Source organism: Lissotriton helveticus, chromosome 6 (assembly GCF_964261635.1).
Source record: "Lissotriton helveticus chromosome 6, aLisHel1.1, whole genome shotgun sequence".
Taxonomy (NCBI): domain Eukaryota; kingdom Metazoa; phylum Chordata; class Amphibia; order Caudata; family Salamandridae; genus Lissotriton; species Lissotriton helveticus.
The window spans coordinates 106,401,171-106,418,774 of record NC_136067.1 but is presented as its reverse complement, the minus strand read 5'-3'; the positions used below and the strand labels follow the sequence as shown (position 1 = coordinate 106,418,774).

General features: G+C 48.0%; 1 protein-coding gene across 2 annotated transcripts in view; it reads left to right on the top strand.

Annotated features, from left to right (window-relative positions):
- The window catches only part of LRRC73 (leucine rich repeat containing 73), a 154,043-nt gene that overhangs the window by 74,175 nt on the left and 62,264 nt on the right, over positions 1 to 17,604 (top strand). For both annotated transcript variants that reach the window (XM_078647442.1, XM_078647441.1), the window contains exons 3-4: positions 13,508 to 13,630; positions 16,090 to 16,190. In XM_078647442.1, the coding sequence (XP_078503568.1) occupies positions 13,508 to 13,630; positions 16,090 to 16,190 (224 nt within the window). The remainder of the gene's footprint in view (positions 1 to 13,507; positions 13,631 to 16,089; positions 16,191 to 17,604) is intronic.

Below are 17,604 nucleotides of genomic sequence, written 5' to 3'. Positions count from 1 at the left end.
ATTGAGTTAGACATTAATATATAATCCAATCCCATGTGCGTAAGATGTGGACTAGAAAAGAATGTAAAACCAGGGTCGTTAGGATTTATGGTCTGCCGGCCATCCACTAGGCCATGTATGCTGCACATATGTTTCAGTGCTTTAAATACTTTGGGTTTGCGACTGTCTTTTAAAGACCCATCAATAGGGAGATTAATATTGAGATCCCCGCAGATCATAAGGGGTAATGGCCAATGCATACGTTTGTTTGAGATCACGTCTAAGACTGACGGGTCATCACTGTTACTACCATAGACGGCACATAGAGTAAATCTTTGCCCTTTCCCATACTGGCATTCTGTGATTGCCCAACGACCAAATTTGTCTACCTTAGAGTGATTAAAAACAAACCCGCTTTCCCTAGCAAGAATGGCAACCCCCCCCGAACCCTGGCGCCTTGTGTAGTTGCACAAATCAGCCTATACCCAAGTGATTTTAAAATGTGCGTTTGTGAACCCTCAATATGCGTTTCTTGTAAGCAAACAACATTTGTCCCCCAAGCCTCAAGTCCTGCGGCAACCGTCTGTCTTTTTTTGATGTCATTTAAGCCACATATATTCATTGACAATACTCTTAGAAGACCCATTTCCTTCCCTTCGTTAGACCATACACATAATCAAGACTTGAAACATATTGAGACCAGGTATTACCGACATACTTAGTTTGTCTACCCCATATTGTGAAATTTGAAGCACCCTGTCTGAGCCAGCCCACCCACACCTCTCTCCCATCCTCCCACCCCCCCACCACCCTTGGAGGTTACCTGGTCGAGCCAGGAATTTGACATCTGACGTGCAGAGCCCCACAAGTCCGCTGAGCCCCCCCTTAAAGAATGGGGGGGCTCTGTTAGCTGTTTCCCCCACCCCCCCCCAACATGAGGCTTCTTAACGTCCAGTACAGAAAGGAAGAAAAAATAAAAGAAAAAAGCTGGAAGATACATTAACAAAAGCAAAAGCAAAAGGCAGGAAGACCAATACCCTCAGCTGAAAAATGAGTACCTTGTGCATTGTTGTGCCCTACATGCCCCACAAAATTCCTTAATCCGTATCTAAGCCTATGTAACAGATTACCCCCAGTGACATGCTCAAGTTAGGGCTCCCCCTTCCCCCCCTTTTTCTTCCTGCTAGGAAAAGCATGTTGTCAGCCTTACTTATGACTAGTCAATTCCTCTAGGTACTTTCGCGTTTGAATTTCAGAAACAAAGCTACGTATGGCCCCCTTGAATACCACTTTCAGCCTGGCTGGATTTTGTAAATAAACCTCAGCTCCCTGTCTCTGAAAAGGCTCAAACAGTTGCGGAGCCTCCACCTGCACTCTACCGCGGCGTGTGCGAAATCGGGTCTGGTGAAGAAAGTTATCCTCTCAAAGGTTCGATTGTTTGTGGGTCTTGCCAGGTCAAAGAGAGTTTGGCGGAGTAGGGAGTTCCCAAAGAATACCAGCATGGCACGGGGTGCTGTGGTGTTGTAGTGCGTTTCCCAGGAAACAGAGGAAATCTATGGGCCCATTGGATTTCTCTGTCCAGATCCCAGGATTGTAATTCAGGAAGAGCCCCTCTCAGTAAGGTGATCATAAATTTCCTGGGGTCGTCTTTCTCGGCCCCTTCCGTAATTCCTAGAAAACGGAGGTTATTGCATCTCTGTCGATTTTCTTGCTCTTCCATTTTCCACATTAAGTCCTTTAGCACTCCCTTATGTTCATCATGTTGTGTCTGCAGTGTGACAACATCTTTTTCTAGCTGTTCTGTCCTTTTGTCCACCATGGTCATTTGTTCTGCAATATCGGAGCATGTTTTACTGACCTTTCTAACTGCCCCTTTCAGTTTTTTGGCGGCCAGTCGAGATCTGCGTCTGTCCGCCTTAACTTCCTCTTGAAAGCCTTTGATAGCTTGCAGGATATCTGTCAAGGCAGGTTCATCTCTTGAGTGGGCTCCCTCTTTTGCACTGCCTGTATTTGTTTGATCACGCCCGGATGCCGAGGTGGTACTTGAGAATAGTGTAAGGGGGGTATTATTATAGTCCCATTTCAGTTTTCCTGCACACTCTTTATCGAACATGTCGCTGTCTTTTTGCAGTCGATCTCTATTCTTTTTTTAGACGCTTTTTAGTGCCTGGTTTATTTCTCTGTGTGTCAGTGTTGGGGCTACTGTACCACTTCTGACCTTCCTCCCCGCTTGAAAGTGATTTACTGATGTCAGACATGTCTGACTCTTCTGTCAGAGAATAGAACTTGTCTCGATTGTCTGGCGTTCTGGGCATACCGTCGTGTTGTTCACAATTGGCTGATTGGGGTGTAAATAAAGGACTAGCAGTATCCGCAGTGGCCGCAGGATTGATGTTATTGCCTGCAATGGTGGTGCTGCTCCGGGCAAAGATAGGCTTATCCAAAGGGCTGCCTGCCTCGATCAATGTTACAGGGCTCTGGCATTGTCTGTCACAGAGGAGGGGGGAGTATCTACCATTTGCCCTGCCGAACTTGCTATGTTCTGGTTATCAGCTCCAGAAGTAGGACCGTTGCCCTCACCCCCTTTTGCTGCAGTGAAGCTGTTTGTTATTAGAGGTTGCAAGGCATCAGGTTTTTTTACTCCTCGAGTAATGTTTTTTTTCACAGTGACCGGATTTATTATGTCTTTCTCCTGTGCGCTTTTATTCAGGCATTCAGCTTTCTCTCCACCACCTCTACCCTTAGCACTCAAGGCATCCATTCTTTTTTGACGGGTGGCTGCCAGCGCACCATTTGGCTGGGATGCAATCGGCGCCGACTTTCCCTTGCCAGCCCTCGCTCCCTTGCCGGTCATCCTTACTTGTCTGTTGATTCTGTTGAAGCGCTTACAGCAGAATTTGCTGATACACTGTATCCGCCCTGGAATCCTGCTCCACTCTCTTTCACTGGGACAAACACAGCGCTGCTGAGATGAAGAGCTTTTTTGTTCTGAGAGGTAAACGCGCTGGTGCTGGCTCCCTCTTGATCTTCTGCTGTCCTGCCGAGTCGGGAGATGTTCACGCAGGCCAAGTCGCATCAGCGATAGCAGAGCTGTCCTGACATCTGTGGAACCCCCTTTTACATATGACAAGAGCCAGGGTGAGGGGTAAGTTCTGTTTATTCCGCCCGGAGCACCGGGACAACACCGCTTAACTGATCGCGGTCGGCGCCTAGCTAACATGACCGCCTTCCGCTTCCGCTCGCGCTCCCTTCCGGTCTCTTAACACTAGACCGTCACCACATATCTCCCCCTTTATATAAACACATTCACAATAACTGTTTGTCTTACTAGTAGTCCATCTCAAAGTCCTTGAACCTCTCCGGCATTCTGGTAACTCTTCCAGCTCTCGTTGTAGTCACTCCTTCACGTTGCTCTCTTCCTTGTCCTTCTGCGTTGCGACCCTCGGTCCTTGTCTTCTCACCATAGACTCCAGTCCCTTTTCCTTCCCTTCCTTTGTGACTCCCGCCATTCTCTTCGCCTGTGTCTCTGACTTCCTGGTCCTCTCTGCCTGCTCTATCTTCCATTTGCTGCATGCCTTCTTCTACTTCCCCTTTTATCCGTCCACAACTTTCTTCCTCGCTTCTCTCTACGTCCTCTACGTCCTCGTCTGTCTCTGCCCCCCAGTTCAAGATCTTGCTGCATTTCACCATCCTGTCCTGCGACCATACTTTGCCATCGCTGAGGAGAGCAGATCTGGCATACGGTTCTAGAACTTGCAAAGGTGGAGTGAACTTGCTTTCTCCCTTTCTTTTAAGGGTGGCTACCTTCACTCTTACCCAATCGCCTCTCTCTAATGTCGCTCCCTGGACGCTGTGTCTCTTGTTGAAATGTTCTGTGCATGTCTCCTGTGCTCTTTCCAGGTTTCTCTTGACCACGGCTGGTGACCATTTGCTCTGCACAACCATCTTCCTCCACACTGCATTGTCCTTTGTGAAAGGTTCTCTCCCTCTTAGTACCTTGAATGGGCTGTATCCCGTGCTTCCTGGTGTGATACGGTAGGCCCATAACATTTTCGGTAATTCCTTCTCCCAGTCTAATCCGTCGTTTATGGCTGCCTGAATGGTGCCCATGATCACCATGTTGAAACGTTCAACTTGTCCATTCCCTGCAGGGTGATAAATTGGCGTGTGTTTGACCTCTATACCATTTCTTGATACGAACGCCTCCCATTTTGCCGATGTAAATTGTGGCCCATTGTCGCATGTGATCACCTTCGGGATTCCTTCCTTGATGAACGTGCTTCTCAAAAATGTAATCACTGCCTCTGTATCCACTGTTTCCTTCACTTCCACCTCCGGCCATTTGGAGTACTTGTCAATCAACACAATTGCGTACTTTTGTTTTCCCTCCGTGTTGAGGACGGGTCCCATGATGTCGACGGACACCATCTCCCAGGGTCCATCCGGTATTGGGAACCTTCCCAACGGGGGCCTCAGCACGCACTGGGATTTGTCCGCTTTGGCACAAGACTCGCATTGCCTTACGAACTGTTCCACTTGGGAGTCGATGGCTGGCCACCAGTACATTTGCCTAGCCAATGCCTTAGTCTTTGTGATGCCTTGATGTCCTTCATGCAACAGTACTAATAAATGGTCTATCACTCCGCGGGGAGGCACCACTTTGTCACCTCTCAGTAGGAACAGGGGGTTCTCCCCCAGTGACATCTTGTCCCGTACCTCCCAGTACCTCCGTAGGGTTTCTTTGAGGTGTCTCTTCTCAGGCCATCCGTGGACTACATATCCTTTAATCACTTCCAGATCTTCGTCTGATTTGTAAGCCTCTTCCCACTCCTGGGCCCTGATCACTCCCTCCATGTCCTGGACGGTAGCTACCACGTAGCCGTCCCATCCCGGGGTCACTTGATTGTCGGCTCCTTCTTGTGCTGCTGCTCGACTCAGGAAGTCAGCCACCTTATTTTGTGGTCCTGGTATGTGCTCCACCTCATACACGAAGTCCAACAGTCGCAGCGTCATTTTCGCTATTCTGGGCGTGGCGTGGGCATGTCCACTTGATGTCAACACTTTTACTAAAGGTTTATGGTCCGTTCTCACTAGAAACTTGGCCCCCCACAGATACTGCCTGAATCGCTCCATCGCCCAGACCACTGCCAGCATCTCCTTTTCAATGACGCTAAACTTTTCTTTGTTCGGTGCCAAGGACCTCGAAGCGAAGCTGATGGTATTCATCTCGCTCCTCTCTGATTTCTGCATCAGCACTGCTCCCAGGCCTCTGTCACTTGCGTCGGTGGTGAGAACAGAGTCCGCTTCAGGATCGAATCCTTTCAATGGTATGGTGTTGCTCAGTTCCTGCTTCAACTTGTCAAATTCTTCCTGCTCCTCCTCGTTCCATTGGAATCCATTTCTCTCCTTGAGTAATTGACGGATGTAGTGAGTTTTGGTGGCGAAGTTGGGAATGAATTTGCTATAGTACTCAGCCATTCCCAGGAATGACCTGACATCCTCCTTCTTCCTCGGGCCGGCGAGTCCAGGATGGCTTGCATGTTGGCTCTCTTTGGCTCAATGCCTCTTTCACTCACTTCGTGTCCGAGATCCGTCACTGACGGTACCCTGAATTTGCATTTGGTCCACTCCGCAGTCAGCCCGTTTTCCTGCAGTGTGCGAAGTACCTGGTGCAGCTTCTCGTTGTGTTCCTGTTTGGACGTTCCCATGACCAGAATGTCATCTTGGAAGAATTGGACGCCGTCCACCTTCTTGAAGAGTCTGTGCATGAGGTTTTGAAACACTGCGGCTGCAGATGCCAATCCAAATGGCATCCTGACAAATTTGTAGCAACCGAAAGGCGTGATAAAGGACGTAAGATGACTGCATGAGGGATGCAGCTTCACCTGGTGATAGGCCGAGGATAAGTCCAAAGTGGAGAACCACTTGATGCCCTTCGTTTTGGCTAACATTTCGTTGATGCGGGGTAGGGGAAACTTGTCGACCATGATGTTTTTGTTCAGTTCCCTGAGGTCGATGCATAGTCTCACCTTCCCATTTGGTTTCTGGGCCACCACCAAGGGCGAGAGCCATTCCGAGCTTTCAATTGCCTGTATCACCCCACTTTTTTTTAGTCTGTCCAGTTCGGCTTGGACTGCCTCCCGGCACCTGAAAGGAATGTTCCTCACTTTGTGTATGACTGGCTTTGCTCCTTCCTTCAACTTGATGAGGTGTTTGAACTTGACCAATTCACCTATTTGCCCATTGAACACTTTAGGGTACTCCCTGCGCCAAGCCTCGTTGTCGCAGTTTTGTTCCATGTCCATCAACATTATTTCCTCTATTCCTCCTGGGTTCAGTTGTATTCCTAACGCTCCTTGGTCCTTCCAACTTAACACTGACGGCCCCTTTTCCGCCACATACAGTTTGCACCTGGCATGCCGCCCTCTGAAATCGAAAAGCAGCGGACAGTATCCTAACATGGGTATCTTCTGCCCCGTGTACGTGACTGGCCGTAAGTCCATTGGTTGTAGCTCTTCCTTAATTATTTTTGCGAATTCTTTTTCCCACACTTGCTTTTGGATTATGGTGATGGGAGCTCCACTGTCCGCTATCATCTCTATGGGCACTCCTCCTATATGCATATTCAGCCTGGGTTTGTCCGACTCTGTGCACCCCACATCCAGTATCTGGGCGTCGATGTAGAGGAATTCTTCCAGTTCTTCCTCTTCTGTTCGGTTCGCTTCATCTTCTTGTTGTTCATGGTCCACATACCTGACCATTGCGCTCTTGGGCTTGCGCCGGCATACTTTTTCATAGTGTCCGAAGATATTGCAGTATGTACATTTAGCTCTGAACGCCGGACACGCTTTGTCGTTTCCCAGGTGCGCTGTGCTCCCACATCTGTAGCAGCTTGGTCTTCCTCCTCTGCCTGTCCTTTGGGTTGTTCCCACAGGTTGCGGACCCCTTTTATTGTCTTGGTACCTCGTTGTGTCTTTCTGCTTGGTCTTCTCCCCTTTGTAGTTCGTTATGACTCTGCAGACCGTCGGTGTGCTACCTGTATCCTTCCGGGCTGCTTGCGCGCATCGATTGGACATCTCCGCCTTCTTGACCATGGCCCAAACTTCTTTCAAAGGTGCATCACCATTGACCCATAACTTCTCCTGGACATGCGTGCTCGACGTGTGCATTATGATTTGGTCCCGTATCAACTCGTCATGGAGGGGACCAAATTTGCAGGTGAGAGCGAGTTTCTGAAGTGCGGCTACATATTCGTCGATAGTCTCACCTCCTACTTGTTTTCTATGGAAGAAACTGTGTCTGTCGATGGCCACCACACCACAGGTCTGTAGTGCGCATCCAGGTCTTCAATGGCATGTTTGAAAACATCTGTGTCTGTGTCAGCTCTCTGCCCCTTGACAATGGTGTTGAACACTCTGATGCCCTCTGGGCCCAAGTTGTGTAATAAGATTTTTTTCCTTCTTTTGCTCGAATACGCAGCTCCGCTTTCTTCTTCTAGTGCCTCTAAGTAGTTCTGGAAATACCTTTTCCAATCCTCCCAGGGAATAGCAGGCTCCCCTCTCGATGGAAGAAAGGGCACCATCTGCGTGAGAGAGGTGGATTGCGATGCCATCCTCCTGTTCACCCTGGGGTCTGCTGGAGCTGGGAACCCTCTGTTGGGTGGGCTGCCAGGCGCTAGTCTCGTGTCTACTTCCTCTGCACTGCGTTCGCTGCTGGTCGCGCCTCCTGACGCCTCAGCTGTAGCTTGCAGAGAACGGGACCCTTCCCCACCGTCCTCAATAGACCCTCCGCTTCGGTCTCGCCGCTCCGCCAGCGTGGCACGGTGGGAAGTGCGCTGTGGTCCCCAGCACCCTCGCCTACTGCGGCGTGGAGACTCACTGCTTATGTCCTCCTGTGTCCCCTTTGCGCCCTGCCTTCTGCTTACTTGGCGCTCTGTGTGTGGTCTGAGCCCTTGTGGTCGTCTTCGACGTCCGTTAGTGCTGCCTGGTATGTAGTGGCAGACAGGGAGCAAGGCCTCTGCAGCAACTGCCGCCTGTGCTGTCCACTGCCGTGCTCCGGGATCGACTAGCGTCTCTCTCACCGGCGGGAAACGCTCGTCCGTGTGTGCACGATCTTCCTGTTGCGCCGGCGACTGCCGACGAGCGCCGCCTCAAACTTGGTGCCGCGGGTGAGCGCCCATCCTTGTCGCCATTGTGGAACCCCCTTTTACATATGACAAGAGCCAGGGTGAGGGGTAAGTTCTGTTTATTCCGCCCGGAGCGCCGGGACAACACCGCTTAACTGATCGCGGTCGGCGCCTAGCTAACATGGCCGCCTTCCGCTTCCGCTCGCGCTCCCTTCCGGTTCCGGTCTCTTAACACTAGACCGTCACCACAACATCCTTGCGGCTAAAGCAGAGCATGAGTACGAGTTGCAAAGGCGAATCGAAAATGTTATTCTGCCGCATGTCTTTTAGTTTTTTTCCCTTTTTTGTTTTTTTTCCCGCACACCGCGATGGGAGTTAACTCTGGATTCAGTAGATCACCATTGTTCTGCTACCAGCAGCGGTCGAAGGCATCCAGATTTATCGTGTGAGGGGAGACCCAGCGGAGCGTCCTCGCGACGGTGCCAGTCAGTTGCCATCTTGCTTCCGATGCATTCTGTCGAGGGATTTGCCGGATCCTATAAAGTTTTCAAACAGACCGGGTCTTCAATATTAATGGAGAAGTTTGTCCCCACGGTTATCTGTACCTGCAGGCAGAATAAATAACTGTGGAAGATATGAGATCAGTAGTCAGTGGATGCTGGCTTCAATAAAAAAGGCTCTACTAGTCGCACACCTGTTCCATCACAGGTGTGTCACCCTGGGCACAAGCTTCAAACGCTGGGTTCCAGCCTTAATAAACAACTTCGTTCATACTGTAGTTTGATTGGTAATTTTATTTCTTGTTATCACCAATTCATTCACTTTGAATTCCATTCAGTTCATGTTAGGCGTAAATACAAATTATTCCAATGCATTTCGGTGCATTTATCACCTTCATCAGGGAAACGCCTTCGGATGTCTTTCTCCAAGCTGCTGGGGTCGGCAGGCAGTGTGCAAATGGCGTGGCTCACCTCAGACGATTGGCTCACCTCAGAGGTGAGCCACGCCATTTGCACACTGCCTGCCGACCCCAGCAGCTTGGAGAAAGACATCCGAAGGCGTTTCCCTGATGAAGGTGATAAATGCACCGAAATGCATTGGAATAATTTGTATTTACGCCTAACATGAACTGAATGGAATTCAAAGTGAATGAATTGGTGATAACAAGAAATAAACATTACCAATCAAACTACAGTATGAACGAAGTTGTTTATTAAGGCTGGAACCCAGCGTTTGTAGCTTGTGCCCAGGGTGACACACCTGTGATGGAACAGGTGTGCGACTAGTAGAGTATCTCATACACCAGGGAGGGAGGTGATATTCTGGAGCACAGCCTAAGCAGTGTATAACCATTGAGGAGCGGTGCACAACCCATTAACCAGAAGTGTTCAATAAAAAAGGCCCAATTCTGCAGGGATTTACAAAGTAGGCACAGGTTGCCCCAGGGTCCAATACTAATGGGCACCTGTGTTCAACTGGCGGGAATGCCTAAATCTGAACTGCAGCCACCTCACCACTGTTATACGCAACCTGTAGGCAGCCGTGGACGTTACAGTATGTTCAAAGGCGAGCTGTCAGTATAAATGTGGAATACCACGGGGACCGATCTGCCCACAAGCCCTGATAAGCTAGTGGCTGGAGAACTGCCGAAACGGCATGCGTCCTGTCCGCGTATGAATCCATGAGAGTGCATGTTTTTTCAGCTCTGTCCCTCATATGCTCCCCCGCCACTACTTTCCTTACGCTACCTCTTGGGGTATCCTCCCACCAGACCAGATTCTTGAATCAACACTAGATCACTGTTGGAAGGTAGGATCCTTCGGGCATGGTTACCCCCACTTTTTGCTGTTGTTATTCTATTTTCTGACTCGTCTAACTGGGATTCTGCTAATCAGTACCCCAGTCACTGTGCTCTCTCGCTACATTTTACTGTGGTAAGTACTTTGGTGTCTTCCCAATTGGCTACTAGTGAACCCTCCTAAGTCCCTAATATATGTAACTGAAGTGCCCAGGCCATAGGTACCTCGGAGGTCTCCCACAGGCTGCAGCATGTATTATACCACCCATGGGAGTCAACTTAAACTGTGACTACAAACCTGTCATTGCAGCCTGTTTGAGGTGGTGCTTGCACCAAGTACAACAGATATAAGGTTCCTCATAAATGGGGTCACTACACTTAAAACCTATAAACCATCCCTAATGCAGGCCTTTAAATCCTGAACACAGGGTTCTAGGTCATAAGTCTGAGCGTGTCCTGCATGAACAGGACACCCCCCTACAAACCCAGAAGTCGATTCTCCAGGCTTTGTAATTGCGGTCAGCCATTTAATACATATAATGGACAGCAAGACAATTACGAGATGTCTAACTATATATTGGCTGCACTGAAACCGGTCATGCTTGGTATCAAACAAGTTGGAATCCTACCACAACCACGATTCCAGAGTTGGATGTAGGATCCCAAGTACTGCGGGGCTCCACTGGTATATGCCCTCCAGGGTCTGACAGCAAGCTAGTGCTGCAGCCGAACACACATGATTCTGCCCTCCTGCTGCTGAGCTAAGCTCAAGCAGGGGAAGGCAGAACAATAGGTTTCCTGTCACAGGGAGGTGTGGCCACCTCCCATACAGGACTTAGTACATTGGGCTGGGGTGGGGGTGCCTGCCAGCGTCACCAGACTGCTTTGAATGGCACAGTTGGTGCCCTCCTTGCTTACTCCAGTTTGAACCAGTTCAAGGAGCCCTTGGCCCCGTAGACAAAGGAAATAGGTATCTTCCCCTCTGTCCAGCCCGTCCTCTGGGAGGGATCCCTGAATCGTCCCAACCCTTTCCTTTGGGTACTTAAGGGCTTACCTGTGGGTGGCTCTTCATATTTGTCATGGGTGAATATTTAGATCTGGAACCACTTCTACTTCAACCGTCTGGGCACCTTGGACTTGTTGGACTTTGCCTGGAACTGAAACTGCATCTGGGAAGACTCCTGCTGCCCCTGGTCTCGTCATCCTGCCTGTCGTCTGTGCTTCATACCATTTCTTCTCCAGGTCTGTGGGCATCAAAGACACCCAAAGTAATCTCCCTTGGAGCGAAGAAGTCACTCTCCTGCAGGCACTGCAATGAAGCTGACCGGTCTGCTACTCCTGAGGTCCCAAAGACTCCGAAAGGCTCAGCAACACAGGTGGTGGTCCTGCAACTCCCTTGAGGCCTGGACTGTCTTCTCAGCAAGTTTGAGGCCAGCATCCCTCATCGGAACCGCTGGAACAGAACTCCTCTGCACCGCGTTGACTTGCCGTTGCCAAGGCTTGTTGACTATGTCCTCGAGAGATCTTCAGGCTACAAGAAGCTCCAGCTCCAATATCTCTTGCTGCTCAGATCTTCGTCCTCACCACATCCTCTGCACCGTGGTCCTGCATCCTTGGTGAGCTGCTCGAGGTCCTCTTGCGACTCCTGTGCCTTCGGCCTGTGTGTCCTCTTGAGGGTTTTCTTTAGCTTCAGTGAACTTCCCTGCTTGCTCCGGGCCTGCTCTGACTTTCCTGCATTTGGTGAGTCCCTTGGACCTTGCTGGTCCAGACACTGCACCTCCTTCATTTACCACATCTGTTGCTGCTGCCAAGACTTTTTGGTGCTCTCGCCGGACACCGTCCCTCTGATTCTTGACTTCCAACATGGGACGGCTCATGAACAGCTCCTGGTCATCCACAGCATCACCTGGTCCTCACAGCTGCAGCAGCAAGGTCGCCGTCAACTCTCCTGCTTCTTCCGTCATCGGTGGTCACTGGTCTTCCGTTCCTCCTGGTCACTTCCGGATGGCATAGACTCTGTCCCTTCTGCTTGCAGGTACTCCACGTCAAGAATCCATCCTGGGGTTCCAACGGACTCTTTTCCCTCCTTCACCAGCGGCATCTTCCTGAAGTCCTCCATTGTGGTCTAAGGCGGTTTCCGACATCACTTCGCACCTATGCACCTAGCTTCCCTGGTATAGGTATCCTGGTTCCTGGGGTAGCAACATGTGGGGTGGCTCTCCAACCTTCCATCTTCCACAGGGTTTCTTCAGGGTCCACTGGGAAGGGTCCTTCTTTTTAAAAATTGCAACTACGACTTTCCCTTTGACTTGCATTAAGTATGCAGCTGTGTTTCACTCTTCACACAGCCTCCGAGGCTCACAGTTCGCATTCCACTGTGTATTTGTACTTACTTACTTGTTTCCTTTTGAAATATTTTGTGTACAGTGTTCATATCTCTGGGTAGGAGATATACCAATGCGTTAGTGAGTGTGTATAATAAATATAAATATTTATATAACTACACTGTTTGATTATTTTTCGTTTAACCTACACTGTATGATTAGTTCTGGTAAAACAAGCTGCTTTTTTTAAAAACAAATTTTATTGATTTTTGCAATTCTTACAGAATCAACACACATGCTAGGACATAGTACAATGCAATCTAATGTATAGTTGTAAAACAAGCTGCTTAACTCTCCTTCTGGACTAAGTCTTAGGCTCTTCAGCTACCACTTCTATGGTAGTCTAAGACCACTAAAATCACCATAAGTGTTGTCTGGATTAGTGCAGGGTGCTTCACTTAAATAAGTGTACACCATATACTAAGCCAGCCTCCTACAATCACAATTCTCTGTTGTGGCTTCCAGTATGTACAATTCCAGTCTGTCCATGGCCCTCTACTATGAAGATGTCCTTGCCTCCTCCTGTAGCTCTCCTGTTGGAGCCAAGTCTCAGAAGGGGGCTCTTTGGGACAGTGCAAGCTTGACTGTTTCACTAGAATCCAGGGCTGATAAAAGAGTTCTTCCAAGCACCTCGAAAGTCCACGGCTGATTTTCACTGGTTCACATATGGACGCTCAAAATTGATCTGCTCCTTAAAGGTCCCAACTCCCCTGGATGCTACGGCTAGGAGCTCTGATGAGGTTTTCGGTGGCTACTTCAATCTGTGTCATCACAGAAACTGTCCAGCCCTGGGCTTTCATGGGGCAACCTAATCTTTTCTGGATGTTGTAGCCTTGATTTGTTTCCAGTGAATTAAATAGACTGACTGACACTCCTGATAACAATGACTTGTAGGTAAAAAATTTAGGACTGGAAACACTGTCCGTGGCGGTATGAAAAATGGTGGGTGCCTATCTTTGGCTCAGGTAGAGATCTGAAGTTTTTAAAACTGTATTTGTCGCTTTAGCTTGGTTATTTTCCATGGTTGTGGGTGAGGGTCTTCCATTATTTGAGGCGGGCTAAGTTGCCCAAGTAGAAAGTAGGAGAATCGATTGAGAACTCTTGTGGCTCTGGATTGAGGCATGGCTTACTGTGAACATGAATACAAAAATTTATTTGAGATTGCTATCTATGTACCACTGTATAATGAAGTTCGGAACTGTTTTTTTTTTCTCCTTTTAGGGCTGAAGGAACTGACCCTAAGCGCAAATCCCGCAGTAACGGCTAAGGGATGGGCTCGACTGGCCATCGCAGTGGCTCACAGCTCCCAGATCCGGGTGTTGAACTTGGACTACAACCCCTTAGGTGAGAGACTGGGTGCTAACCTCACTTCTGCTATGTTTCACATTTCATGTTTTCTGGATTTATCTGCAGGGCAATTTTAGAACCCCAGATCCATATTTCTCTTTTTTCTGTCTGAGATTGCTTGTGCTTTACATATATTTGAAATGTTTATATGCTAGTGAATACCCAAATCCTCAATTTGCCTTCGTCCTGGGACAATCCATACCAAGGAAAGGCCAGAGCTGAATTTGAGCCGGTGGTTTACGGTGCTCTGCACTTAATTGTCAACACTCGCACTAATGAGTCTGACACATGGTGGTGCTGTAGATCTAATCTAAGATAAGCAAAACAGCTGTTTATTAATTCAATATACTTTAAAATGAGTAATAATAGGCCGCTGAATCCATTCTCATAGCTGTGGGGCTTGGAATAGTCTGAATTGTCACAGTCAGTTGTCACTGGCAGCACTGGTAGGCGCAATGGGTGGTACAAGCCGCCAATCTGAAGTGACCCCCTGACGAGGGCCCCCTGCGCATATGTTTTTACAAATTAAGCACTGGGTCTGACTGTTTTGCGAACCATCAGAAATGGGTGGCTGGAGCAGCCAGTATCTTTCTAATTGCTCCCATGTTCTCAGTCATGCCAAAGCTCATAATATAAGTGTAAGGGTTTCTTGGAAGGCTTCAGGGGTAGTTTTTTCAAGTCTGGTAAAAACTCAGAATGGAGTCTTATGAGCATTTCAAAGTCTGGTAAGAGCACAGAACGTGAAGGGCAGAATTAACACCGCTGCATGTCTACAGAGACCAAATAAAAGTGTTGCTTCTGTTGTGGTACACAAAGCTGAACGTGGGCCCATAAAGGGTGAGCTGAAGGGCTAGCATGAACAAAGATCTGCACAAGTTCAAATATATATCAACTAAATACATACAAAAATAAACACTATCTGAAAATCATAAAAACATCTGCAATGATCTTAGAGATTCTGCTTAGAAAATTTTAAATCAGTCTGTCTCTTTAAGGTGTGCGTTGGTACCCGCTGTGTTCTGAAGCGTGTTTCGCACCCGCATGCTTCCTCAAGGCATCTGAGAATACATCGAGTGATTGTTTTCAGGCACTTTAAGGGAGATTGGCCAGTATCATTTTAATGGAAAGGGACAATGTAATTTTTTTTATAGAATTATTTATTAAGAACATAAAGAACAAACAACCCAACAAGGCTTACCTATAAGAAGTCAGAATAAAGTAAATACCCCGGCATCTTCTGACATTACAATGTAAATGGATGTCACAAATCCAGTTATTTCTAAATGCCAACTTGCAACTCTCAGCTGTCACTGATCACCCATCATTACTCGCAACTCCAACCATAACAACGCGCAGCTCAGACCTCCTACCATCACAACCAACAACAACCCTTGCAACTAGCAACTAACTGCACTTGAGACTTAGTACCACAGAGGCTCACAACCCCCTCAGCTCTCGTGTCCTTCTGAAGTGTTTGTAGCGACTTAGTGGAGTGACATTAGTGAACCACTTGTATCTTGATACCATACTCCCATCGTTACGTAAACAAACCGAACTGCACACGTTCGCCGGCTGATTAACGTCACTTGACGATAAACGTCACAACACATTACATTTTTATATGGCATACATTTATGGCACAACTCATGCCGTCTTTTATACTTTTATACTCAGTGTCTTTTTTATGCTATCGCTTTTGTAAAAGATTTTAAGTAATCATACAGTAAAGAATATAGGGGCATATTATCAAGGACAGGCGATACATTATCGCCGCTTTTATCGGCAGGAAACTGCCGATAAAGCGGCGATAATGGGCTTGATAATATGCTCTATGAATTCCAATCGAAGCCCATGTTAGATGTGAACACATAAAAGCGGCGATAATGTATCGCCTGTCCTTGATAATATGCCCCATAATTATCATTACCATCTTTGCGTAAACAAATCGGAGCTGGCTGTTGTTACATCCTCACAACTCCACGTGCTTTAATATTCACTAGCTAAGAGCGACGCTGGGAGAAATCGCTCTGGTTGTAATATTCCCGAGTGACACCGCTGGTAGAAATAGGTACCAGGGTGCAGCAAATTCACAGTGGGCAGTTGGGTGTCCCATAACAAAGAGAGCTGTGTGAGGGTTGATGAGAATTTGTGGTAAAGCTCCTCTGCTCAGAATGGTACAAGGCATGGGCCCTTCAGAAGATAAGCAACCAACTCTTCCTGTAACAAACCCTCAGGACTGCTGAAGTAAGCACACACGTAGTATGCAGAAAAAGACATGGAATTTCGTGTGCAGGTCTGTGCCATGCAATATTGTTCTTTTGTGTTGCACTTAGATTTTGTGATTGTGCATCCTTTGAACGTTGAGGGTTGTCCTGCATCTGCATGCGCAGCCCTGTGACTTGATGCAGGTGACCTGCTCATCACGTGGTCCTCTGATGACTGTCGCTTGCCTCCAGGTGACCACATCGCAGGGATGCTGACCGTGGCGGTGGCGTCCAGCCGGACCCTGGAGGTGCTGGACCTGGAAGGAACGGGCCTCACGAACACGTCGGCACAGGTAATGCAGTGTGTGGGGTCTCTTCAGTGGGTGCGCTGGGCGAGGAGGTCCGGGCCTGGCTCCCGGTGGGCTCTGTGTGTAACCTACCTCTATTAATGACCTTGTATGACCCAGGATCACTGGTTGACCTACGCATTTTCTGCCTGGTCTCTGCGTCCAGTGCACCAAGGTACATGCACCAATTTTGTAAATGGGCCAGGTGTACGACTATTCTGGTTTGAGGGTCGCAAATTGCGATTTTTTGCGAATCGCAAAACGGAATGTACTAATGTGTCTTGGACACATCTAGTGATTCCCAATGGGGTCGCAAATGACCTGCCTCATCAATATTCATAAAGCAGGTTGCAATTTGCAACACATTGGGAATGGGCAAGAACACAGGGCTGGTGGTCTGCTGGAGACAGCAGGCCACCATGTCTGTGTTTCCTTTTCTATAAAGCAACTTTTTTTCAAATGCAGTCCATTTCCTTAAAGGAAAACTGGATGCATTTAAAAGAAGAAAATGTACATTTTCTTTTCATGTTTTAAGGGCAGGCAATGGTCTAACAAATATTTTTGCATACATTCACTAAGGGGAAGGGTCCACTGGGGCCCCCTTCTCATTTTCGACTGGCTTACCACCTACTTGAAGTAGGTGGTAACTGCGATTCATTTGTGACCGCAACTGCAGTTGCAAAACAATTGCACATACCAGTGTGACTCGCTATTAGGAAGGGCCGCCCTTAGTACCCCCTTCCTAATAGAGGCTCGCAAACCCTATTTTGCGAGCGGGTAACAGATTACCGACTTGTAAAATAGGGTTCGTACATACTACAACCCTTTTTAACAGTCGCAAATGGCTCAGTTTCCTGTTTGTGACCGCTAAACACGGTCATACATCTGGCACAGAATTCTCCAGAGAAAGATAATGTCTCAAGCCATCACTAAAAATGGGTCCCACTGGTCAACTGCAGGAGCATTGCTGGGAAATAGCTGCTTGCAACTATTGAGTACTCCTAACTGGCTGGTTCTAGTCACTAGTTAGAATCCATCTAGTGTTGTTGCATATGTGTTCAGCATCAATCAGAGAAGAAAAGATCTGTATCAATTGTTCGTAATGCACAAAGTCACTTTATTTTTCTAATGTACAAAAGTCTTTTGGATATACTGTATGCTGGTTTTATTTTTATTTTATTAAATCGATTGTACTTTTAAAAGTTCTCATGTTTTATATCTGTGCTTTTATGGTTTGTCTCAACCGAATAAAGGGTTTTGCAGTTGAACATTTGTCCCACTGGTAGAGTATGTTGTGCGGTGTATGGGTGGAAGGAGTGACTCTGGTAACCAGCTGACTGTTGAGCATCAGACATGGGGTGGATTCCTGTGCAGTGTCGTCAGGCCCTTCGCCGAGTGTGCACAGGGTGTGTCTTGCTCC